An 18,848-nucleotide genomic window follows, 5' to 3' on the forward strand; every position below is an offset into this window, starting at 1 on the left:
TCGGGGCCAAATGTTCCTTGCATGTCCAGCAGATCTGTTGGGCCCATCATTTTTGTGGCAGGCGATGCGATTGTTGGATCTGCTCGCGGGATAGAGGCTGGCAAGGAGGGTACAAAATGGGCTGGGCTATGTAGTTTATAGCAAAGAAATGGTTCGTACAGATGTGTGGTCTTCGATGGCCTTCTGATTCCCTATTGGCCATGAAGTGGGACAACCCGAAAGATCCCAACAGTAGCGATTGAGGCACCTTTATTTTGATGCTGGTCTTCCGGAGAGAGTAGTTCGAAGAACTCGTAAGAGACACCTTTTCTACTGTAATTATTAAGGCACTTCCTTTAATTCGTTGAGATTTGTGTTTTCCGGAGAGTGTGACCCCAAGAAAACTCTTTATCGGAAGCATTTTATTTCCTTGCATATTGATCGATACTGCTATCAATATCCTGTGCAGTAATTCTTGATAGGCACCTTCTTGACTGTAAATTAATGTTGGCGAGAGACGACACTTTAGCATCCTTTTACCAGGTTCCCTCTACGGTTTCGTGGTGAATTTTCATGGCATTTGAGTTTTTTGAGCATTATTTTGGTAATTTTACAAAGTGTGGAATACTCCGGCAGCTACATTTTGTTAAGTACTAGAAGTTCTCTTGTGCTTGAAATCACTAATCGTTACCCAAGCTTACTGCTCCAGTCTTGAAGATCACCATGAAAATATAAGCCCAAATCTTTTCTTTCCACTTTGATATTGGAGCCCTAGAATCTTATGCATTACCACTAGCAAGCTACAAGGGATTGATTCACGACTACACAAAAATTATAGGCTGCTGCAACCACTAAGGTTTAATATATGGCCAATTTATCAATACAGATAATAGATTTTCTGAAGGATATTTAATTAGTTAATCTAATAAAAAAGCTTTCAAAGAAATATGCAAATAAAACCACCCTGCTATTTCGTTCCTCGAGAAGACCAACATTTTATTCAAAACCAAATGATTGATTCTTATTGAATTCCTCAGTAGTGACTAGACGCCGTAGATAATGTCACCACTAGTGATCTTTCTGGATAATATTTTTATATGACATTACCAAATAGCGACATTTACAGTAGGTGAATTACATTTGATGCTTTTTCGCAATCAACAATTCTGCTAGAATAGTTCATGCAATTTATTATGTTTTAGATGGGAATCTACCTCCAACAATATTCGATAATACAAGTTATTAAATGCAAGCATATAACTAAGACAGACAGGCATACTTTGACCGTTGTCTAAGATGCTTACCGTACTTGTAGAACAAAAACGGAACTGGAATCAACACCACGGACACAAGCCCGACCAACAAAGTCCCCCAATTCATATGCAAAGCAGTGAACATTTGTCGGGCAAATAACGGAAACGCAGCTGCAAAAGCCGATCTGATAAATGCGTTGCCAGCTAACGCAGATGCAGCCAATGAAAGGTAACAGTCTATGATGTAGTTCAAACATGGCATAAAAACTAAAATTAGGCCAAAACCAATGAAGCCTAGTCCAATGGTGGGAACTATCCAGTGTATATGCTGGGCATAATTTCCAGTCCATCCGAACCAGAACAAGCCAATAGAAAAGAAAATTCCACCAATCATCATAGGAGGCAATCTTTCTTCGGGAACCGGCTTTCCGTTGTTCGCATCCATAGCAAGTGCATACCTACCTTCAAAATAGATAATGAGAGCTATGCCGAGAATAATGCCTATGAACATAGAAAGGTACGGCAACTCAGCGACGCCAGCCACAAAGTGGTACCTTTCAGCAAACACCATAGGGAGGGCGGTCAAAAATAGGTAAAGCATCCCATAAATGAAAGCGTTGTAGATGGACACCAAGAGCAAAATTGGCTCGGTGGCCAACATGATTAGCGGCCGAGAAATGTACTTCTCGACAATTTCCTTTATCGATATTGACAATTCTTCGTGGGGAGCATAGATGGCCCAATTTTCGGTTGTTCTTCTCAAGGCCTTCGCCTTTTTGACCAAGAGTAGCTGAGGGTGAGTTTCTGGCAATAGAAACGCAGTTATCAAGACTGAAACGGCACCTATGATGCCGCAGAAATACGAGGTCCATCTCCAGCCGAGGGCATGGTTCTTCACAGTGAACCCGCCGATGATGGGAGCCAACATGGGCCCGCCAAACACCATAAATGCAAACACGGAGATGGCAGTGCCCCTGCTCTTGGGTGAATATAAGTCGGCTATGACGGCAGGAGCCACCACCAATGGAGCCGAGCCTACGAACCCAGTGAAAAATCGACAGATGATGATGGTCTGGATGTCTTTGGCGGTGGCCACGGCAAAGCTGAAGAGAGTAAAGCCAATAGCACCCACAAGAAGAGGGCTTTTTCGTCCATACAACTCAGACAATGGTCCAAATATAATGGGTCCCGAGGCGAACCCCAACACGAACAACGAGGTTCCAAGCGTGGTGATGGTGGGGCCCACCAGAAAGTGCTTTTCGATGATGGGACCTGCCTGGGAGAACATAGCAGATCCGAGAGTAAGACACAAGGCATTGTAGCCCACGTAACTGGTGAACAAGGCTTTTTGCGTCCTGGGATAGTTCTGGGGATGGATGGGGTCGTCTGGTCCGTCAAACCCCACAGCGTAGCTGGTCCTATCAAATGGCGGAGGGACGTCTGGTCCGTCAAAATTCACGACAGAGCCAGTCTTGGGCCCATGGCTGCCCACAGATGGCAACGACTCATCGGTTCCATTGGCACCCATATGCGGCTAGTTCAGGCAGATAGGATGCACTTGTGGTTTAGGTTCTTGGCATGGCTCCATCTTATAGCACTTGAGACCTTCGAGTGGGAACCGCCGATCTGTGGGCATGTCATTGTAGATCTTCAACAATTGATCCGGCAGGAAGCGGCATTGAGCGGTGGCAGATGAGCAGGGAGAGGAAGTGTTGGCAGTCAGCACCATGAGGAGACCGGGGAGGATTAGCTATGGAAAATCTAAGGCATTGGGCAGCGCATCGCAGGAATTAGGGCCATTCGTCAATTAGGGCCATTCGTCGCTCAACATCATCTCGTGCAAGATCTCACCGCAGTCGTTCATGGCTGAGGACCGCCAAGTCACAGCTAACTCCGCAGGGTTGGGCAGATATCTCGGCGATTACGTATGGGATCTCTTGAGGATTAATTTTCACAATTGACTATGGACCGTCTCAATTTACTACGTAGTACCATAGGCCTGGATTACGGACGATCGGACTATTATGGACCATCTCGAACGGACGATCGGACTATTATGGACCATCTCGAACGGATCATCTGCAAATTGGGCAATGATCGGTGGATGATCGCCACCCAAAGCTGGAGGCGGGGGAAGCCTTCGCTGTGGCTGGCATGCCCCTCCTTTGTTTTTCCTGAAGTTTCGCCTATTGGTGTAACATCCAAGATTGCTCGTTTTGGGTCAAACGATATTTTTTAGATTACTCCGGTTGCACTAAAATAGGGATCTTGGATCAGCTGATTGTCCTGCCAGCAGATCCCAAGCTGTACAGCCCACCCAGGACCGCGTGATCCCTTGCATTGCTGTGCCTATTTGTGACTATTTGCACTCAATATGGGCTTGCAAAATATTACTATGACAAGTCGATTATTACACTTGAACAGCATAAAATATCACACTGCCATGTGTTACTGCTGGTATGCCCCACAAAATATCTTACTTTAATCTGTAGGGGCGCAAAATATCCATGTGTTACTTTGCCTTGGCCCCAAAAATATCACTGACATGATGTTACTGTAACCAAGCCCCAAATAGTGACATGATGTGGCTATTTACATCTCCTATATTATTTACCTATGTACATCCTGCAACCTGGGGTTATTTGTACATGATGCTTGTGAACGACCATAATATCCCAGCTACACCTTCTGGAGGCCCCCCCTCCTGTCTCATACCCCGATACGATTACCGTGTACGCCCCCCTGCTGCTTTCACCACCATCACGTCTCCGTCCTCCAATTCGTACTTCTTGCCGCACCTGTGCTGCTTGCCTGCAGCCTTCAAGCCTGCTTCGTTCAACGGAGCTTTCTCTCTCTCCAAGTCCTGCCACTTGTACACCTGTGCAGAGATAAATGTCTTCTGGAGGTCGGTGTGGATCACGCCAGCACCCTCTGGGGCAGTAGTGCCCTCACGAACCGTCCATTGACGTGCTTCTTTGGGGCCACAGGTGTAAAACGAAACGAGATGCAACGCACTCCGCATTTCATCCACAATGGTGGGAATGGCACTGGCACGCTCAGCATCACCCAGCTCCTGTAATTTACTCTCGAGCTCCACACTGACCATCACCAACTTGTCATCCTTGCAGTGCTGGCCCATCCACGCCTGAACTTGCTCCAAAAATTCGTTTTGGCCCTGCAAATAATCGGACTCGCTGACGTTGAGCAAGTACACCGTAGGCTTGGCTGTTAACAAATTGTAGCTGTTGATTAACTCGATCTCCTCCTCGGACCACGTCTCGGAAATCACCTTCTTGCCCTCGTACAAGGTGTCCAGGACCCGGTTGAGCGTGGCCAACTCGAAGTCCACCACTGCACGGTTGACATTGGGCTTTTTCAAGCTTTTTGTCGCAAGCTCGAGGCCTGTTTCCACGTACTCCAAGTCCTTCAAGATCAACTCGTCGTTAACCACCTCCATGTCTCTGACGGGATTGACGTCGTTCTCGATGTGGATGATCTCGTCATTGCGGAACCCCCTAACCATCTGGAACAACCCATCCACCTGACGGATATCTGCCAAAAACTTGTTTCCCATGCCCTCTCCGCTGCTGGCATTTCGGGTCAACCCTGCAATGTCGTAGATAGTCAAGGTGCTGGGTAACTTCTTTTCGGAGCCAAACAACTGGGCGTAGTGGTCAAGTTTGGGCAGTTCCACCACGATCAACGACTTTTCCGGCTCGATAGTAGCGAATGGATAGTTGGCTGGGTTTCCGAGTGTTGACTTGGTGATGGCCTGGAAGAAAGTGCTCTTCCCGACATTGGCCAATCCCACAAGGCCCAGCAGGAGATTGTTGCTGGGACGGCCAAAGTACTTGGTCATAGTCGAGGCCTTCTTGGCCGCAAGAGCTGCCGTGGAAGTGCTGAAGCTCCGCAAGGACATTATCGATTTTTCAGTGAAAAGGTGCACTGTGCATAAAACGTTTGGTGCAACTGATGGGCGCAAAATAGTGGCTAGACCGAGAATTTACGACTAGTGAGGAGGGAGATAAATGGGTCAGCACTGCAGTATAAGTAGAGGATACGGCTTAGTATGGAGTTTTGGGAAGCGGTGAAATTTTACCCAGTCTTTTTGGATAACAGCCATTGGTAACATCAGAGATCACCGAAATAGCATGGCATTGCTGAAAATAAAGACACTTCTTGGTAGATTTGATCAGCGATACAAATAGCAGAAATTGTTGGGACAGATCAAAATAATAAGAGTTAGAGAAAGAAGAAGTCAGAGGCTCGCTTGATAAATCACTTCACTGGCGATTAATCGGAATCCGAAGAAGGGATAGAAGGATCGAACTTACTGGTTTACTAGAAAATCCAAATGCAACATCAGCACGATTGAGTACTTGTTTGATGAGATATCCGACTGCAATTCAAGATGGATGAGTAACTTCTTTCTGTACTCTCAGCCTCCGCTTGAAGAACAAACAGTTTAATGCTTACAAGCTTTCTCATTAAATATTAGCATTATTATATTATTATAGTCGTTTCTATCTACAAAACGAAAGCATACTTCGATCTTTCTCTGAAGGCTTTACCATACCTGTAGAACAAGAATGGAACGGGTATCAACACCAACGACACAAGACCCACCAACAAAGATCCCCAGTTGATGTGCATGGCCGTGAACATTTGTCTAGCGAATAAAGGAAATGCAGCAGCAAAAGCCGATCTAATGAAGGTGTTACCAGCTAACGCAGAGGCGGCCAAGGCGAGGTAACAATCAATGATGTAGGTCAAGCAAGGCAAAAAGACCAAAATCAAGCCAAAGCCAATGAAGGCTACTCCGATGGTGGGAACAATCCAGTGTATATGCTGGGCATAGTTTCCAGTCCATCCGAACCAGAACAAGCCAATAGTGAAGAAAACTCCACCAATCATCATAGGAATCAATCTCTCTTCTGGGACGGGCTTTCCGTTGTTGGCATCCATGGCAAGCGAGTATCTGTGCTCGAAGTAGATGATAACGGCAACACCAATGAGGATACCAATAAGCATGGAAAGATAAGGCAATTCAGCAACTCCAACAGCGAAATGGTACTTTCCTGCAAACACCATGGGGATGGCAGTCAAGAACAAGTAAAGCATTCCGTAAATAAATGCATTGTAGATGGACACGAAGAGCAAAATGGGCTCTGTAGCCAACATGATAATCGGTCTAGAGATGTTGTTTTCGACGATCTCTTTCATGGACATTGACAACTCTTCATGGGGAGCAAAAATACCCCAGTTTCCGGTTCTTCTTCTCAAGATTTCCGCCTTTTTGACCAAGATCAACTGGTGATGGGTTTCTGGCAACACGAAAATATTCATCAAGATTGCAGCTGCGCCGATGATACCACAGAAGTACGAGTTCCATCTCCAGCCAAGGCTTTCGTTCTTGGCGGTAAACGCTCCCATGATGGGTGCCAACATGGGACCTCCAAAGACCATCATCGCGAAGATGGAAATGGCCTTTCCTCTGGCTTTGGTGGAGTACAAGTCGGCCATGACGGCAGGAGCGACCACCAATGGAGCCGAACCGATGAACCCAGTGAAGAATCGACAGATCATGATGGTCTGAATGTCTTTGGCGGTGGCCACGGCAAAGCTGAAGAGAGTAAAACCAACGGCACCCACAAGAAGAGGGCTCTTTCTTCCATACAACTCAGACAATGGTCCGAACATGATGGGCCCAGAAGCGAACCCCATAACGTACAACGACGTACCAAGAGTGGCAGTTGCTGGTCCGATGTGGAAGATCTTCTCGATGGCAGGAGCCGCCTGCGAGAACATGGCAGATCCCACAGTGAGACACAATGCATTGTAAGCCACACAGAACGTGTACAAGGCCTTCCTGAACGGGGAGTAGTTCTGTGGATGAGTGGGGTCGTCTGGACCGTCAAAGCTCACGGCATAGGGAGCCCTGTCAGGCAATGCAGGGGGGAATGGCTTATCGCCTCCCATTGTGGGCAAGGGCTCGTCTGTGGCGTTGGCACGTTCGATCAACTGGTCGGCTCCTGTGATTCTTCTGCTCAAGGTCCTGGAAGCTTCGTATTCCGACTCGTACTGGGACAATTCGTCGCCTCCTTCCGGCACAGGCTCGCCATCGACAGCAGACTTCTCCAAGACGTCGCCTGTGAAGGCTTGTGGCTCACCACTGCCGTTGTACGACTCGGTGGCATACTCCTTCTGGTTTAGGGGAGTGCTGTCGGAGTGGTTGGTGGACAAAGAGGCATTGGGCTCGAGCTGGTTATCTGCAGACATTTTGGATCTATAAGGGGTGGTATGGGCCGAGTGGCTGTCTATGATGATGCTGCAATGATAAGGCGATAACAGTTATGAGGAACAGCAAGCTATTTATACTGGATGGGCGTCAGTTTTTGGTGCAGTGGAACTGTCCCAAAACGGTGGCAGGGTGCAGGGAACGGGGCTCGGTGTTACCGGATTGGGCGGATGACAGCGAGGACCCTTGCTATAGTTAATAAGCCGATGGTTCCGCAGACGAACATGGCCGTTTCATAAATAGAGAGTAACGACGGGCTACGCGGGCCAACGCGGCGATATGGGTGGGGCTGAACCGGCCCAGAGGGAGTCCGGTAGTGTCGGGAGTTGCCTTGAAAGAGCAGTGATGGGGAAGGGGTGGGAACGTGGGGAGAAGGTGGAGGGGGTGGCTCCGGTGGCTCTGGTGGCTCTGGTGTTGTAATGCTTTTACCGCAGTCCGTGAATCTTCAGGATATATGCCAGTCACAGCTACAGCACAGTTACAGCACAGCTAGCTGTCAGTCTAGCATGGTGTCACTTCGGACTGCAGTGCGTGCGTCCGGCCGTATCATTCGGCCGAGCCTGCATGTGCACCGACTGCGCCGTGACATTTTCCAGGCTTATCATCTCTACTGGGAACACCATTAGTAATAGCCCTCGAGCGGTCTGCCAGCGGACCAGATGTCTCCCGGGAGGTCCGGCATGGTAGGCGAATAAGCAGCAGGTGTCAATATCAAGGGGCGCCTCTGGCAGCTGGTGGCGCCGCCCAGCGGCCCCTGGAGCCCAACAGTTGGCCGCGATGCCCTGGGCGCGAAATACAAAAACAGTGCTAGCCGTTCGTGTAGCCGCACACGTTTGTAGGGCCAATGGTGGTGTCTATCTTGTTGGGGAGTGGATAGAGTGTATGTCGGACATGGCTGCAGGTGTCACTGTGGGAGACGCCAGAGCGTATTAACGCCTGCTGGTTGCGATTGCTGTAGTCATTGCAAGTAACACCTGGTGCACTCACCTACAGCAAGGTGCATGCCATAACTCCGTGGAAGCACGTCTGTCAACCAGCGAGGTTCCCCTCTTCGGCGCTGCCTGCAGTCCGACATCCAGATTTCACATTTCATCACAGTAGTATTATCAAACCCTGCATAACAAAAGTTCGGGTATAGTCGGGGATATCAGATGGGCTATGGGCTATCTGGTTTGCGCTGGGTGCGCTTCTCGTAACCAGCTCCTATGTGTGCTGTGCCAGCGTGATTGTTGGTGGAGGGGGAATACCCACAAAAGCGGAAAAAAACCTCGCCGTTTATTACCGGTGGGTTAAGCGATTTTTGCAGGTTAGTCACGGGGGTCCACCCAAGGTGCAGTAGAGAATGCGCGGTATGCCACAACATCTGCAAAGCGGATTGCCGGGAACACTGCCGACAATTGCCTGATGATTGCACCGTTCCTAATTGGTACCTTCCTGGACTGGGCTGTGTGGGTGATGGGTTCATAGAGGTTTATTACCCAACAGTTGGGGCTTGGCTCGCTACTAATGCCGACTCGGATTCAACAGTAACCAAAGGCCGGTAGCCAGCGGGAAGTGCATTACGCTGGCACATGATGTAGACAGAACAATCCTAGCTCCAGAATAAAGTCTCAGCCGCGATGTTTGCAGGTTCGGTGCGCAGGTAGCAGGGTGCTTCATTGACTACAGCGGCGTCAGTGGGACTCTGCAGGGTGGAGCTGACCCCAGAGCTGAAGTTCCAATGGCGGACATCCCTTCCCCGTTCGAACTCAGCAAGGCACCACCTGCATAAGTGCCCGCCGCGATGGACAATGCCCAGCACCACACTTTGCAATGTGGCTTGTAAACCGGTAGATGGTGATCTCTCGAGGCGTACCAAGGCTTCCTTCTTCAAACCTTATCAAGCAGAACAAACTTTACTACCAGTTCGGCAAAATGATACTAACGGATTTAATGTCTGTACCTCGTTGGGGATGCAAACCGCATTTCGTACCTGCAAATAATTGTATCCGAGAGTAATGACAAAACAGCGGCTTTCCTAATTTGGAAATAAAGTTCCCTGCTAATTATGGTTGATCTACAGGGTCTGTCACAGATCTTTAGTGGGAGTTCACAACAATTTCCCCCAGTGCCCTCAACATCATTTGTCAATAGGCGATGTAATGCAACCACATCATTCAGGCGACACTTGTAGCTCAACCCACCCATTTGTTGATGGCCCGCTGTCCCCGCTCAGTGCTGAACCGAGTGATACTTCTAGACGTTTCAAACCTGAAATTGCTGATTATGTTTCCAAGCAAGCTTCTAGACATCCGTGGTTATGGTTCACATGACCTTTTTTTTTAATTCAACTTCACCACCTTGCGATAGAAACGTTAATCTTAAGAATTTGCGCATGGTGCATATCATCTAAAAAATAAATGAACAATGTATTTTACTGCTCGGGCCGTTAATTGTTTTTTCTCTCGCTTTTTGCGACGGGAAACAGATATTCACAGATATTTTTTAACTTTCAAATATTATTCAAGAAATTTACGTAAACGTGCTTATTATTCTATTTTTTCACCCAAGTAGATGTACATTATAACCGGCCACCCTGACATCTACAGCTGAATTGGTCACACAATTACAGTCTCAACCAAGAATGCGTTTCCAAATTCCTCGGAAAGTCCCCTAAACAGAACCGCGACCAACCATATTATCAATCTAAAGTAAATCTTTTGATCAGCGGACGCAGGGATTGCTACAGACATCATCGACTTCAAAATAGACCATGCATCAGGATGTAAAGTCCAGCTAGCTAGCAAATCCAACAATGTCATTCCTTCGAGGGCACGATGTGTTCCACAACCTGAGACGAGTAGGAGTAATTGCGAACTTATTCCCGTGTTTACATGCTAACTCGGGATTGGGTGTCCATTCGGGAACGCTCATAACCAGCACCGTAGAACGCATGCATGATTATTCTAGAAGCCCGATTAGTATGAAGACCCTGTGTCAAAAGTGAAATTATCGTTAAGGTTTACTGGTTCCACTATTTGGCCCTGGCAGAATGCGCATTATTTGCGCTCGGGGTTATAGTTGTCATATTATCTGTGGAAGTCGCAATCCTAGTCAATTTAGGAAAAAGCTCTGACTGTCCATATGGTCTCCCTGGCCCTAGCGGTGTAGTGGAGGGCCTCTCTTTCACTGCACCCTTGGCTATTGAGGTTTATTGATACTCCCAATCGTGAACCTTCGCGAGGAGATGCTGGACACGTTGTGTTCGACACCCTGGGAGGCGTAATTCGCCATTCCACCGAAATTCCGTGGAAATATCCGTGGTTTGAGGCTTGTTTTTAGCAGCGGTGCAGGTTTCTAGAACGCCTGTGGCTTCCATCACATTACGAACTGCCCTGCCTTAAACTATGTTGTGCTCCGAAGTGGAGTTCCACCAGAACCTAAACTCTGTTTGCGCCAAGCTCCTCGGAACCCCAGCCAGCGCATGTGATGGCCTTGATTTAGGTTTGACGGGAACTCTATGCTGTCAACACTTTGTGTACTTTCCAGGAATATTGCGCTAGGATGACGTGGCGTGCGCCCACCGCAAAAAATGTTGAGCCCATTCGGGCTAATTAGCAGCATGATCTAACCATACAAACCTTTCCCACCAATGAATCTGCTAGCTGACTTGCCTGACGGCGTGCTTCAGCGCATCCTCCAATTCCTCCCGCAGCAGGCCCTCCTCAATCTAGCACTCACCAACTACCGTTTCTACACTCCGTGCCTCCAACAACTCTATGCCCACATCACCATTCAATGCACTCCCATACTTAGAATCTCCTGTTCAAAAGAGGCTGCGAAATCTCCAAGAAAGCCGGATTTCTTGGACTCCACCCAGACCACCATCTACGGCTTGAACCACAGCTACGATCAGGGCAAGGTGTATCCAATTTCGACCCAGCTCAAGTTGGTTGGTGCTCGGTTGACAATATTGAACGCCTCGCTCGAAGTCAATCCTACACTTCTCACGTACATCCAGAGCATTCGGGTGGTCAATGGGTCCAGCGAGCGTGACAACTACGAATTCCGATCCGATACCGTCGTAGTCCAAAATCTACACAAATTGTTGGATTTGTTAAAAGGCACTTCGATGGACAGAATCTACATCGGCGACGAGAAACTACGAAACATGTTGCAGGTCAATACCCGAGGCATAAGGCTCAAGTCCATGGTTATAGACAATTCCAGCGAACTAAAACGCATTTCATTACCTGTGGAGGAAATACTTTATAATGGGACCGATGAAATTTCATTCCATGCGAGTGTTTCAGTTTTGGAAAACCTAAAATCCCTCATTTTGCCAGTGGACAACGAGGCCTACTGGCGCTTCATGGGCCCCGTCTTGCAAAAGGGTGTTGTTTTCAGGAAATTGGAAAAGTTCAGATTGGTGCTAAATTCTAATGAGCCAGAAAATGCCTCGAATCTTTTGCTTCTGGAACGCATCAAGTGGACAGGGATAAAGGAGCTAGAAATAGTGGTAGGCTCGCCACCAGGCTATAACGACGCAAGCGATCTATTGGTGATTGACTGTTTGAACACCATACCTTCTGAGCTGTTAATTAATCTTAAAAGATTATCTATCGTCCAGAAATTTGAGTATGATACACACAAAAAGAACGAGTTGTATGACATTAATATTTTCACGTTTATCGGCCAGGTTATCCAATCCCAGTTAGACCAAGAAAAGCCAGCTTTGCTGTATTTGAGCATTATTCACAATCTTCCAGAGTTAGGAAATTTTATTGATGGTTTCGAGGGTAATTATCTCAGGAGAAAGAAGTTGTACTCTGCGGTTTTACCAAAGATACTTTCAAAATCCAAGAGTGCTATTGAGCTTGCATTGCCCAACTTTTTTCAATCGTTAGCGTGCTATGAGCAGCCGATGAACACAATGCTCTGGAACGGCTGTAAGTGTTCCCATTGCAAAAAGCACTTGGAGTTGTTGGATCAATACTTGTTGTACCACAAATATTACAATAAGAAGTACGGTGCATGGAAAGACATCAATTCGAGTTTAATCATGTTCACCATTGGCCAAGCTTTGTTGGAGAGGATGAAACCATCACCAGGCCTGTTGGCGACACACTTGGAATACGGGCAGGCTCCGTTGAGTGACTTTTTATGGAACTATCATGACAGTACCTTCAATGTTCCGTTCAGGTGCTATGACACACAAGTGGTGGATCAAGGAGAATTCGATGAAATTGACAAGCTCGATGGAGAGAATCAAGAGGTGGAGGATGTATTTTTCGATTCGACTGAGAAAATAAAGCCCTGTTCATTCAACCAATTGTACTACAAAAACTTGACTGTTTGTATTGCCCACTACATCAATGACTTCATTTTACAGATCATCAACTTGAATAGGGGCAATGCAGAGGAGTTGGTGATTGGGGAAGAGCTCAAGGACGGGGGCGATGACGACATCAAATTGAAAATCCCAAGACTCATAATCAATGGAATCTGCTACAATTTGGACAAGGAATTGAATGGCACCAACTTCTTTGAAAACGTATTTGACGATTGCATATAGGAGGATTATGAATCGCAACAGGGCATCACCTTGCATGGTGATCTATTGCCAGAGGATCGTCAATAACCTCCTAAAACATCCATGCTTCAAACGATCGTCCTGGGTAGGGATCCAGGGCATCATGCAGGTGGCGCATAGTGGATGTGTCAGCCAAGCCAGGATCCATCAGAGGAGCCCTGGGAGGTTACAGTGGTGGGTGGGAGCACTTGGACATCAAAAAAATGTGTAAAGAAGGGGGTCCATTAAGGGCCACGGAAACAAAAATATGGGGTAGCACCAGAAAATGGGCTTATCACCGTTGGTGCTGGGAAATCATGTGGGACTGCCACCCCATCGGAGGCACAGACGAAATTCCCTGGTGGAGGTATGGTCCAGTATTATTTAGCCTTAACAATAGTGTACGCATCGATAATTAAGCATAGCCGCACGCTGCACATAGATAATCGGTCACAAAAGACCATCTGTCACAGGTACATCCGCCTATCCCTATTTGTTGGTGCGTCGCACAGGCTCGTATCCACGGAAGAACACCCAGGAGGGGCAAGTTTTCGGACCTGCAGACACCAAGTCCGTTGTGGCTTCCAGTTTGTCCCAACTTTGTGGCCACCACAAACGTGGGGAAACATTTCTGACAAGAGAGGGGAACAACATGCACACGACTCTGGGATGTTCCTTTTTCCATCTCCCCAGCACCACCCCCACCGACCTCCACTGGTAAAACAGATCGGAATTCGTCCCAGCGTCCCATTTCCATTCCCCGTGTAGACGCATCTAAATATAGTCGCACTAATTTCGGCATGTAGCCGTGCCGTTGATTGGCCAGTCCGTCGAAAAAGATCGCAGGATCTGGTGATTTTGCAGATAGCAAGGGTAGTTCAACCCGACAGAGGGCCCTACGAACGCACGGTGCGTGCAGCTAGTTGCATTCCGTCATGTCGGGTTATCTGACAGGCAAAATACGCTGGCAACGCTGGGCAACTATCACCATCGCAGGTACCAGCAGGATAGCCAAGAAACGGTGTGGGTTGTGGGCGTTGAGGCGTTGTGGAGATGAACAATCACCCCTCCGCAATAATTCAGCAAACCCCTAGCAAACCCCCGGCTGGCTATGGCAGCAAAGCGCAACTTTCACAGGGTAGTAAATTTATTTTGGCCGCCTAGGATCTACGTACACGAAGGACCTTGATGTGCATCTCGCATAAGTAGGTAGTGAATGTGACACGCGGGTGCTCAAGGGGTTGCGAGCGCCTGTAGCTTTTTTGGCTAGATTTACTTGGATAGATTGTTCTGAGCCGCTTAAACTTTACCACTGCCACACGTGTGATAATTATTTTACAAGCCGTAGACCGCGGTATCACCCTGCATATATTTTGCTCTGACGAGGTGTTTCGTGTAGCCGGTATGGCGACAGGGCTGAATGTGAGTACCGGGACTTGGGCACGGCACCAGCTGGAGATGCGCTGGGTTTAGGGGTGGCATCCACTTTGAGTCCCGTAAAATTTGTTCGTTTTTAAGCCCCCGTGAGTTTTCTTGGCAACGGTTAGCAAAGGACGCGCCATATTACTATGTTCGGAATTTGGCACGCAAGTTCCGATCTAACATGGTCAGCATGAGCCCAGTGGGGTGGGGCGAGCCAATGCTGAAAATACTGATCTACCGACCCCAGCGCTACCTCACAAGAAAAGTGGTGGTGGTGGGGATCGGCGCTTCCTGGTGGGGGGGCTTGTCCCTCCACCACTCGAAACAAGGTTTGGCATGCACCATGCTTGGTTTTAAGGTTATCAGAACTATCACTAGCAACGCACATTAACAATCTATTTTTGAGGCTGGTCATGCACGATCTTCCTAGCCGCGATAAACCCTTTGGGATGGCTCCACACCCAAACCGCCATGGCCCTGTTCCAATTCGGCCCGAGATTATCGAGAGATGGAATGGCTGCACCACACAATAATAGCGTCAGCAACCTGCCGTAATTCTGTTCCATGGCTACAAACTCATGGACAATAGCCTGTTTCTTGCACAAGATATTGTTGAGATCCAATTACGCTTTTGGACGTCAAGCGTCAACAACAATCAAGGTTGTTCCCCTCGCAATTCGCTTGCCACGCACTTTTTGTCGGACCGGTACGCAGGGATGATTCTACTGGCCCAACAATGTCGCGGGGCCTGATTCTAGAATGTTGCTTATTAACGGGTCACATGACGAGGCCATCCGTGAAAGGGCCCCATGCCGTGGCGTGGATGGGGCCAGCGTAGTGTTGCCAGATCGTGGGGGTCTGGATTGACGCTGGCAACGACATTGGAGGACACGTTGTTGGCAGTTGGGCGGCACGGCGGCAAAAGCAGGTGTCTGTCTGAAGATGGGCAAATGTGCACCGTGGATTGAGCGAGTGTGGGGCATGATGCAAATAAGGTTGGGTGTACGATGCGAGTCCATATCCTAAAATGTAATACTATAAACAGCCCTATATACCGGTGAATTGAATGTTAGTGGGGGTAACCCCGTGTAAAAGATGATCTATAACGAATTGAAACATGTGCCATGAGCTCGTGGGTGCAGCGGGCGTGTCAACAACTACTTGGAGCCCAAACTGTTGGATTTAAAGTTTAACTTGCTTCTCTTGTTTCTACCTTTGGTGTGCGTCTTGTAGTGTTGCATGCAGTTGTCCTGTCTGGCGAATCTAGCGTCACAGGTGGGCCAAGGACACACATGCTTTCTTTCTCCAGTATGGACCCGGTTGTGTCTGGCCAAGTGCCCGGAGGTGGTGAACGATCTGGCGCAAACCTTGCACACATGCTTCCTCTTGGCGTCCTTGGACCCGACCACGGCCTCCTCGAGCTCGGGGGACCCTGTCTGAAGCGGCGACGCTGAGCTGCTTCTGCTGGTGGGAATTGGAGACGAGGTGGATCGTATCAAAGCAGGTGCATCTCTGCCACCGTCGATGGACCCGCTGTGTGCATGGCCATGTGCTGGTTGCGTAGCGCTAGAGTACACCACAGGAAGGGGCTGGAGTGGTTGTGCATATGACTGGTACTGGTAGTGAGACTTGCCTCCAAAGCTGCTGTACGATGCACCAACGGATGGAGACAGTGTCTGGTGTCCGGGGATTGGTGGACTGAGGTTGGGCATTCTTGGGTGGTACATTGGCTGGGAGTAGTAGTTGCTGGGGGAGGATGAGGCCGAAGAGCCACTAGCCGAGCGGGAGGCAGAGGTGAAGTCGTGGGTCAAGGGTATCGAGGTTAACAACTCATTGAAAGAAGGTAATGAGGTGGATCTCGAGCGGTTCTCGGGCTGTGATCCAAGCATGAAGAGTTGTTGAGATTGTGGTTTGGACGGTTGTAAAGAGCCTTGAGAATAAAACATGTTGGTGGTGACAGAAAAGTTGATGGTCGAGGAATTGGGACCTTATATAGAATGATGATCAAAGTGGTTTTAAATGCAAATGAGATTACGTGAAGGAAAATTTATCAAAGCCGCTTCCCGCTTAATACGCTGACCTGCGTTTTAGCTAAGATTAGGTTCAGGAAGATAGGTAGACAAAGCAACTCAGTCAGATTTTGAGGCAGGGAATATTGTTGTGAAAAATACTAACCATTACATGGGTGAGATGCAGCTACAGGAGGTACTCCCCATAATAAAGTTATAAAATATTGGAGGTTGTGCAGCAGAAACTCACATATACGCACATTGCATACTGGGGCTCCCAGAATTTGTGTGGATGGTTGGTGTCAATGGGGACGTGGGTGTCACCGCCAGAAGACGGGCAAAACATGGCAGGTTAAATCCTGTCTGACAAGCACACTGAGCGGGAAACCGGGGTTAAGGGAGCCACCAGGCGCCCCCAGGAGGGCCGGCCTTCCCCGGTCCATTTAAGGTTAAGCGGGTATAGAATGACTGTTTAAGGTTTTGTGTAAAGGAGCTGGCAAAATATCATTTAAAAAATACGCGGAAAAGTTGATTTGCAAGTTGAATCTATCGTAACCCAGAGGAGTTTGTGCATGATGCGTCACGGTGCCGACCTGGGAAAAAGTTAAATCTGGTGACTGGTGGTGAGGATGTTTCGATATCCACGACACCTCGGCATTCTTCCGTGCCCCGTATTGGTGTGCTCGTTAAGGCCCTCCAATCTCCCCACTAGCCGCGCATCATTTTGCGCTTCTCCTCATCTCATCGCTTCTCTCCTTCAACCTCGCCCCCATCCTATTTCGCCACACGTGGGCCCTCCAGTTCGCCGTCTAAGATGAACGTTTGACAACGTCCATCATCGCAAAAAATATCCCTCCAGTAGGACCCCATAGACGCACGCTGGGCTGGATTGGCGTTTCCCGTAAATGTTATCCTCCACCAAAGGAGTACATGCAGTTGGTCCTGGGGTACATTTACGCAGTCTCTATAATGGAGCCGTTTCATATGAGCACTACTGTGGGTGTCGCTAATCCGATTTGTGTTAATGTAGTGTGCACCAAAACGCTGTTGGCGGCAACCAAATTAACGATCACCTGTTCCTACATACCGCTGTGGGGATGTAGGGTCCGGTAGGGTGTCCGCAGCAGTGGCAGCAGCGTCCACCACTAGCAGCAGCCCCCGCAGAGTGACAGCAGCTTCCGCAAATATCATCATCACTGTCTGCTCAGAACCATCACGAATAACTCCGACTACAATTGCAACCGCGATGCGTTCCAGCTGGTCCTGGAGAAGACGACTCATAGTCATCCGCGCCGCTGGCCAATCAAGGTGCACTCCGCCCTATCGCCTGATGGTGTGCCTTCTGCCCGTTTAGGCAAGAGCCGCCGTGGCTAGGGGTAAAAAACCGACCCCACTTGGCCCCAACTTGGAATTTAGTGACACGCCTTGGCGCCCATCGCATCTCATCGGACCGAGCCTGGTGGATGGTTTGTGTCCAGTGGCTGGCAGGAGAAGGTTGAGGGAAGATCTTCTTTGCCACCCTGTACATGTGTCACTCGCCAGCCGCTAGCCACCGAGGCAAAGCTGGGCATTTCAGGATCGCATGTACGATGCACCAGCATTGACGTGTTGGTTCCAGATCCGCTAGACTTTCTATAAATACGACGGCGTTGATGCTTGACAGGCATATCGCCTATTGTTCCGTAGTCTAAACTTTTGGGGCGGTGAAACACTCCTCTACCAGCGGATCGTTCGCGTAATCTGACTATGCAACTGGCACCGGTCCGCTGTTGCCTGTCAAATCGGGCACATCGCCGTGTCTCGATGTGTCACCGTATTTCTCGATGGAATTCTCCAAATACTCCGGTGCTTGCTGCACCGATCGCTTGTCGGCACGCGGCGCACACTCACAGGTGTCGTCAATCGCATAATACGGCAAATGTCAAATGGAACGGTGCCCGAGAACATCCATACTTCACTAGATAGCGATTGCTGATAGCTGATTGCCTGATCGTTCCAGATTACCCCTTTCATTGTGGTTGCCGGTAGTCCGACAGTTCTGGACGATTGGCGGCCAGTTAACCGCGAGAGCAGTCTGGCTGGGTAGTATGGATGTAGCTGGACCGTGAAAATATCTGGACTCAATAAGAAATAATTCGTGATATTTTGATTGCTGCCATGGACATGTTGCGAACACAATCGTCGAAGTACTTGTAGCCTACAGTAAGGTAAGAACGTACTTAAAGGAACACTATTTATATACCTACAGTGAAGTAAGAACGGAAAGGAAGCGCTGTGTAGTTGGCAGTGTTGGGGAACGTAAGTACGGGGAACTCTGTGGATATAGCCAGTATTGG

The 18,848-nt window shown here is 48.5% G+C and overlaps 6 protein-coding genes across 6 annotated transcripts; 1 reads left to right on the forward strand and 5 right to left on the reverse strand.

The window, feature by feature from the left end:
- Window positions 1–1,239: 1,239 nt before the first annotated feature.
- Window positions 1,240–2,760, reverse strand: CANTADRAFT_87996 (MFS transporter; the record flags this gene model as incomplete). Its single annotated transcript, XM_020211410.1, has 1 exon — window positions 1,240–2,760. The coding sequence occupies one exon, from the start codon at window positions 2,758–2,760 to the stop codon at window positions 1,240–1,242; it is 1,521 nt and encodes a 506-aa protein (XP_020067179.1).
- A 1,197-nt stretch (window positions 2,761–3,957) lies between these two features.
- Window positions 3,958–5,151, reverse strand: CANTADRAFT_43703 (uncharacterized protein; the record flags this gene model as incomplete). The annotated part of the gene is made up of 1 exon (XM_020208998.1): window positions 3,958–5,151. The coding sequence occupies one exon, from the start codon at window positions 5,149–5,151 to the stop codon at window positions 3,958–3,960; it is 1,194 nt and encodes a 397-aa protein (XP_020067180.1).
- A 608-nt stretch (window positions 5,152–5,759) lies between these two features.
- Window positions 5,760–7,511, reverse strand: CANTADRAFT_45005 (MFS transporter; the record flags this gene model as incomplete). Its single annotated transcript, XM_020209168.1, has 1 exon — window positions 5,760–7,511. The coding sequence occupies one exon, from the start codon at window positions 7,509–7,511 to the stop codon at window positions 5,760–5,762; it is 1,752 nt and encodes a 583-aa protein (XP_020067181.1).
- Window positions 7,512–11,161: 3,650 nt separating this feature from the next.
- On the forward strand, window positions 11,162–13,084 carry CANTADRAFT_87999 (uncharacterized protein; the record flags this gene model as incomplete). Its single annotated transcript, XM_020211411.1, has 1 exon — window positions 11,162–13,084. The coding sequence occupies one exon, from the start codon at window positions 11,162–11,164 to the stop codon at window positions 13,082–13,084; it is 1,923 nt and encodes a 640-aa protein (XP_020067182.1).
- A 1,987-nt stretch (window positions 13,085–15,071) lies between these two features.
- On the reverse strand, window positions 15,072–15,617 carry CANTADRAFT_133120 (uncharacterized protein). Its single transcript, XM_020206254.1, has one exon. It carries the CDS (start codon window positions 15,520–15,522, stop codon window positions 15,226–15,228), a length of 297 nt encoding a protein of 98 aa, XP_020067183.1. The 5' UTR covers window positions 15,523–15,617; the 3' UTR covers window positions 15,072–15,225.
- A 43-nt stretch (window positions 15,618–15,660) lies between these two features.
- NRG1 (Nrg1p) lies at window positions 15,661–16,449 on the reverse strand (the record flags this gene model as incomplete). The annotated part of the gene is made up of 1 exon (XM_020211412.1): window positions 15,661–16,449. The coding sequence occupies one exon, from the start codon at window positions 16,447–16,449 to the stop codon at window positions 15,661–15,663; it is 789 nt and encodes a 262-aa protein (XP_020067184.1).
- Window positions 16,450–18,848: the final 2,399 nt, after the last annotated feature.

This window comes from Suhomyces tanzawaensis (genome assembly GCF_001661415.1).
Source record: "Suhomyces tanzawaensis NRRL Y-17324 unplaced genomic scaffold CANTAscaffold_1, whole genome shotgun sequence".
Lineage (NCBI taxonomy): Eukaryota > Fungi > Ascomycota > Pichiomycetes > Serinales > Debaryomycetaceae > Suhomyces > Suhomyces tanzawaensis.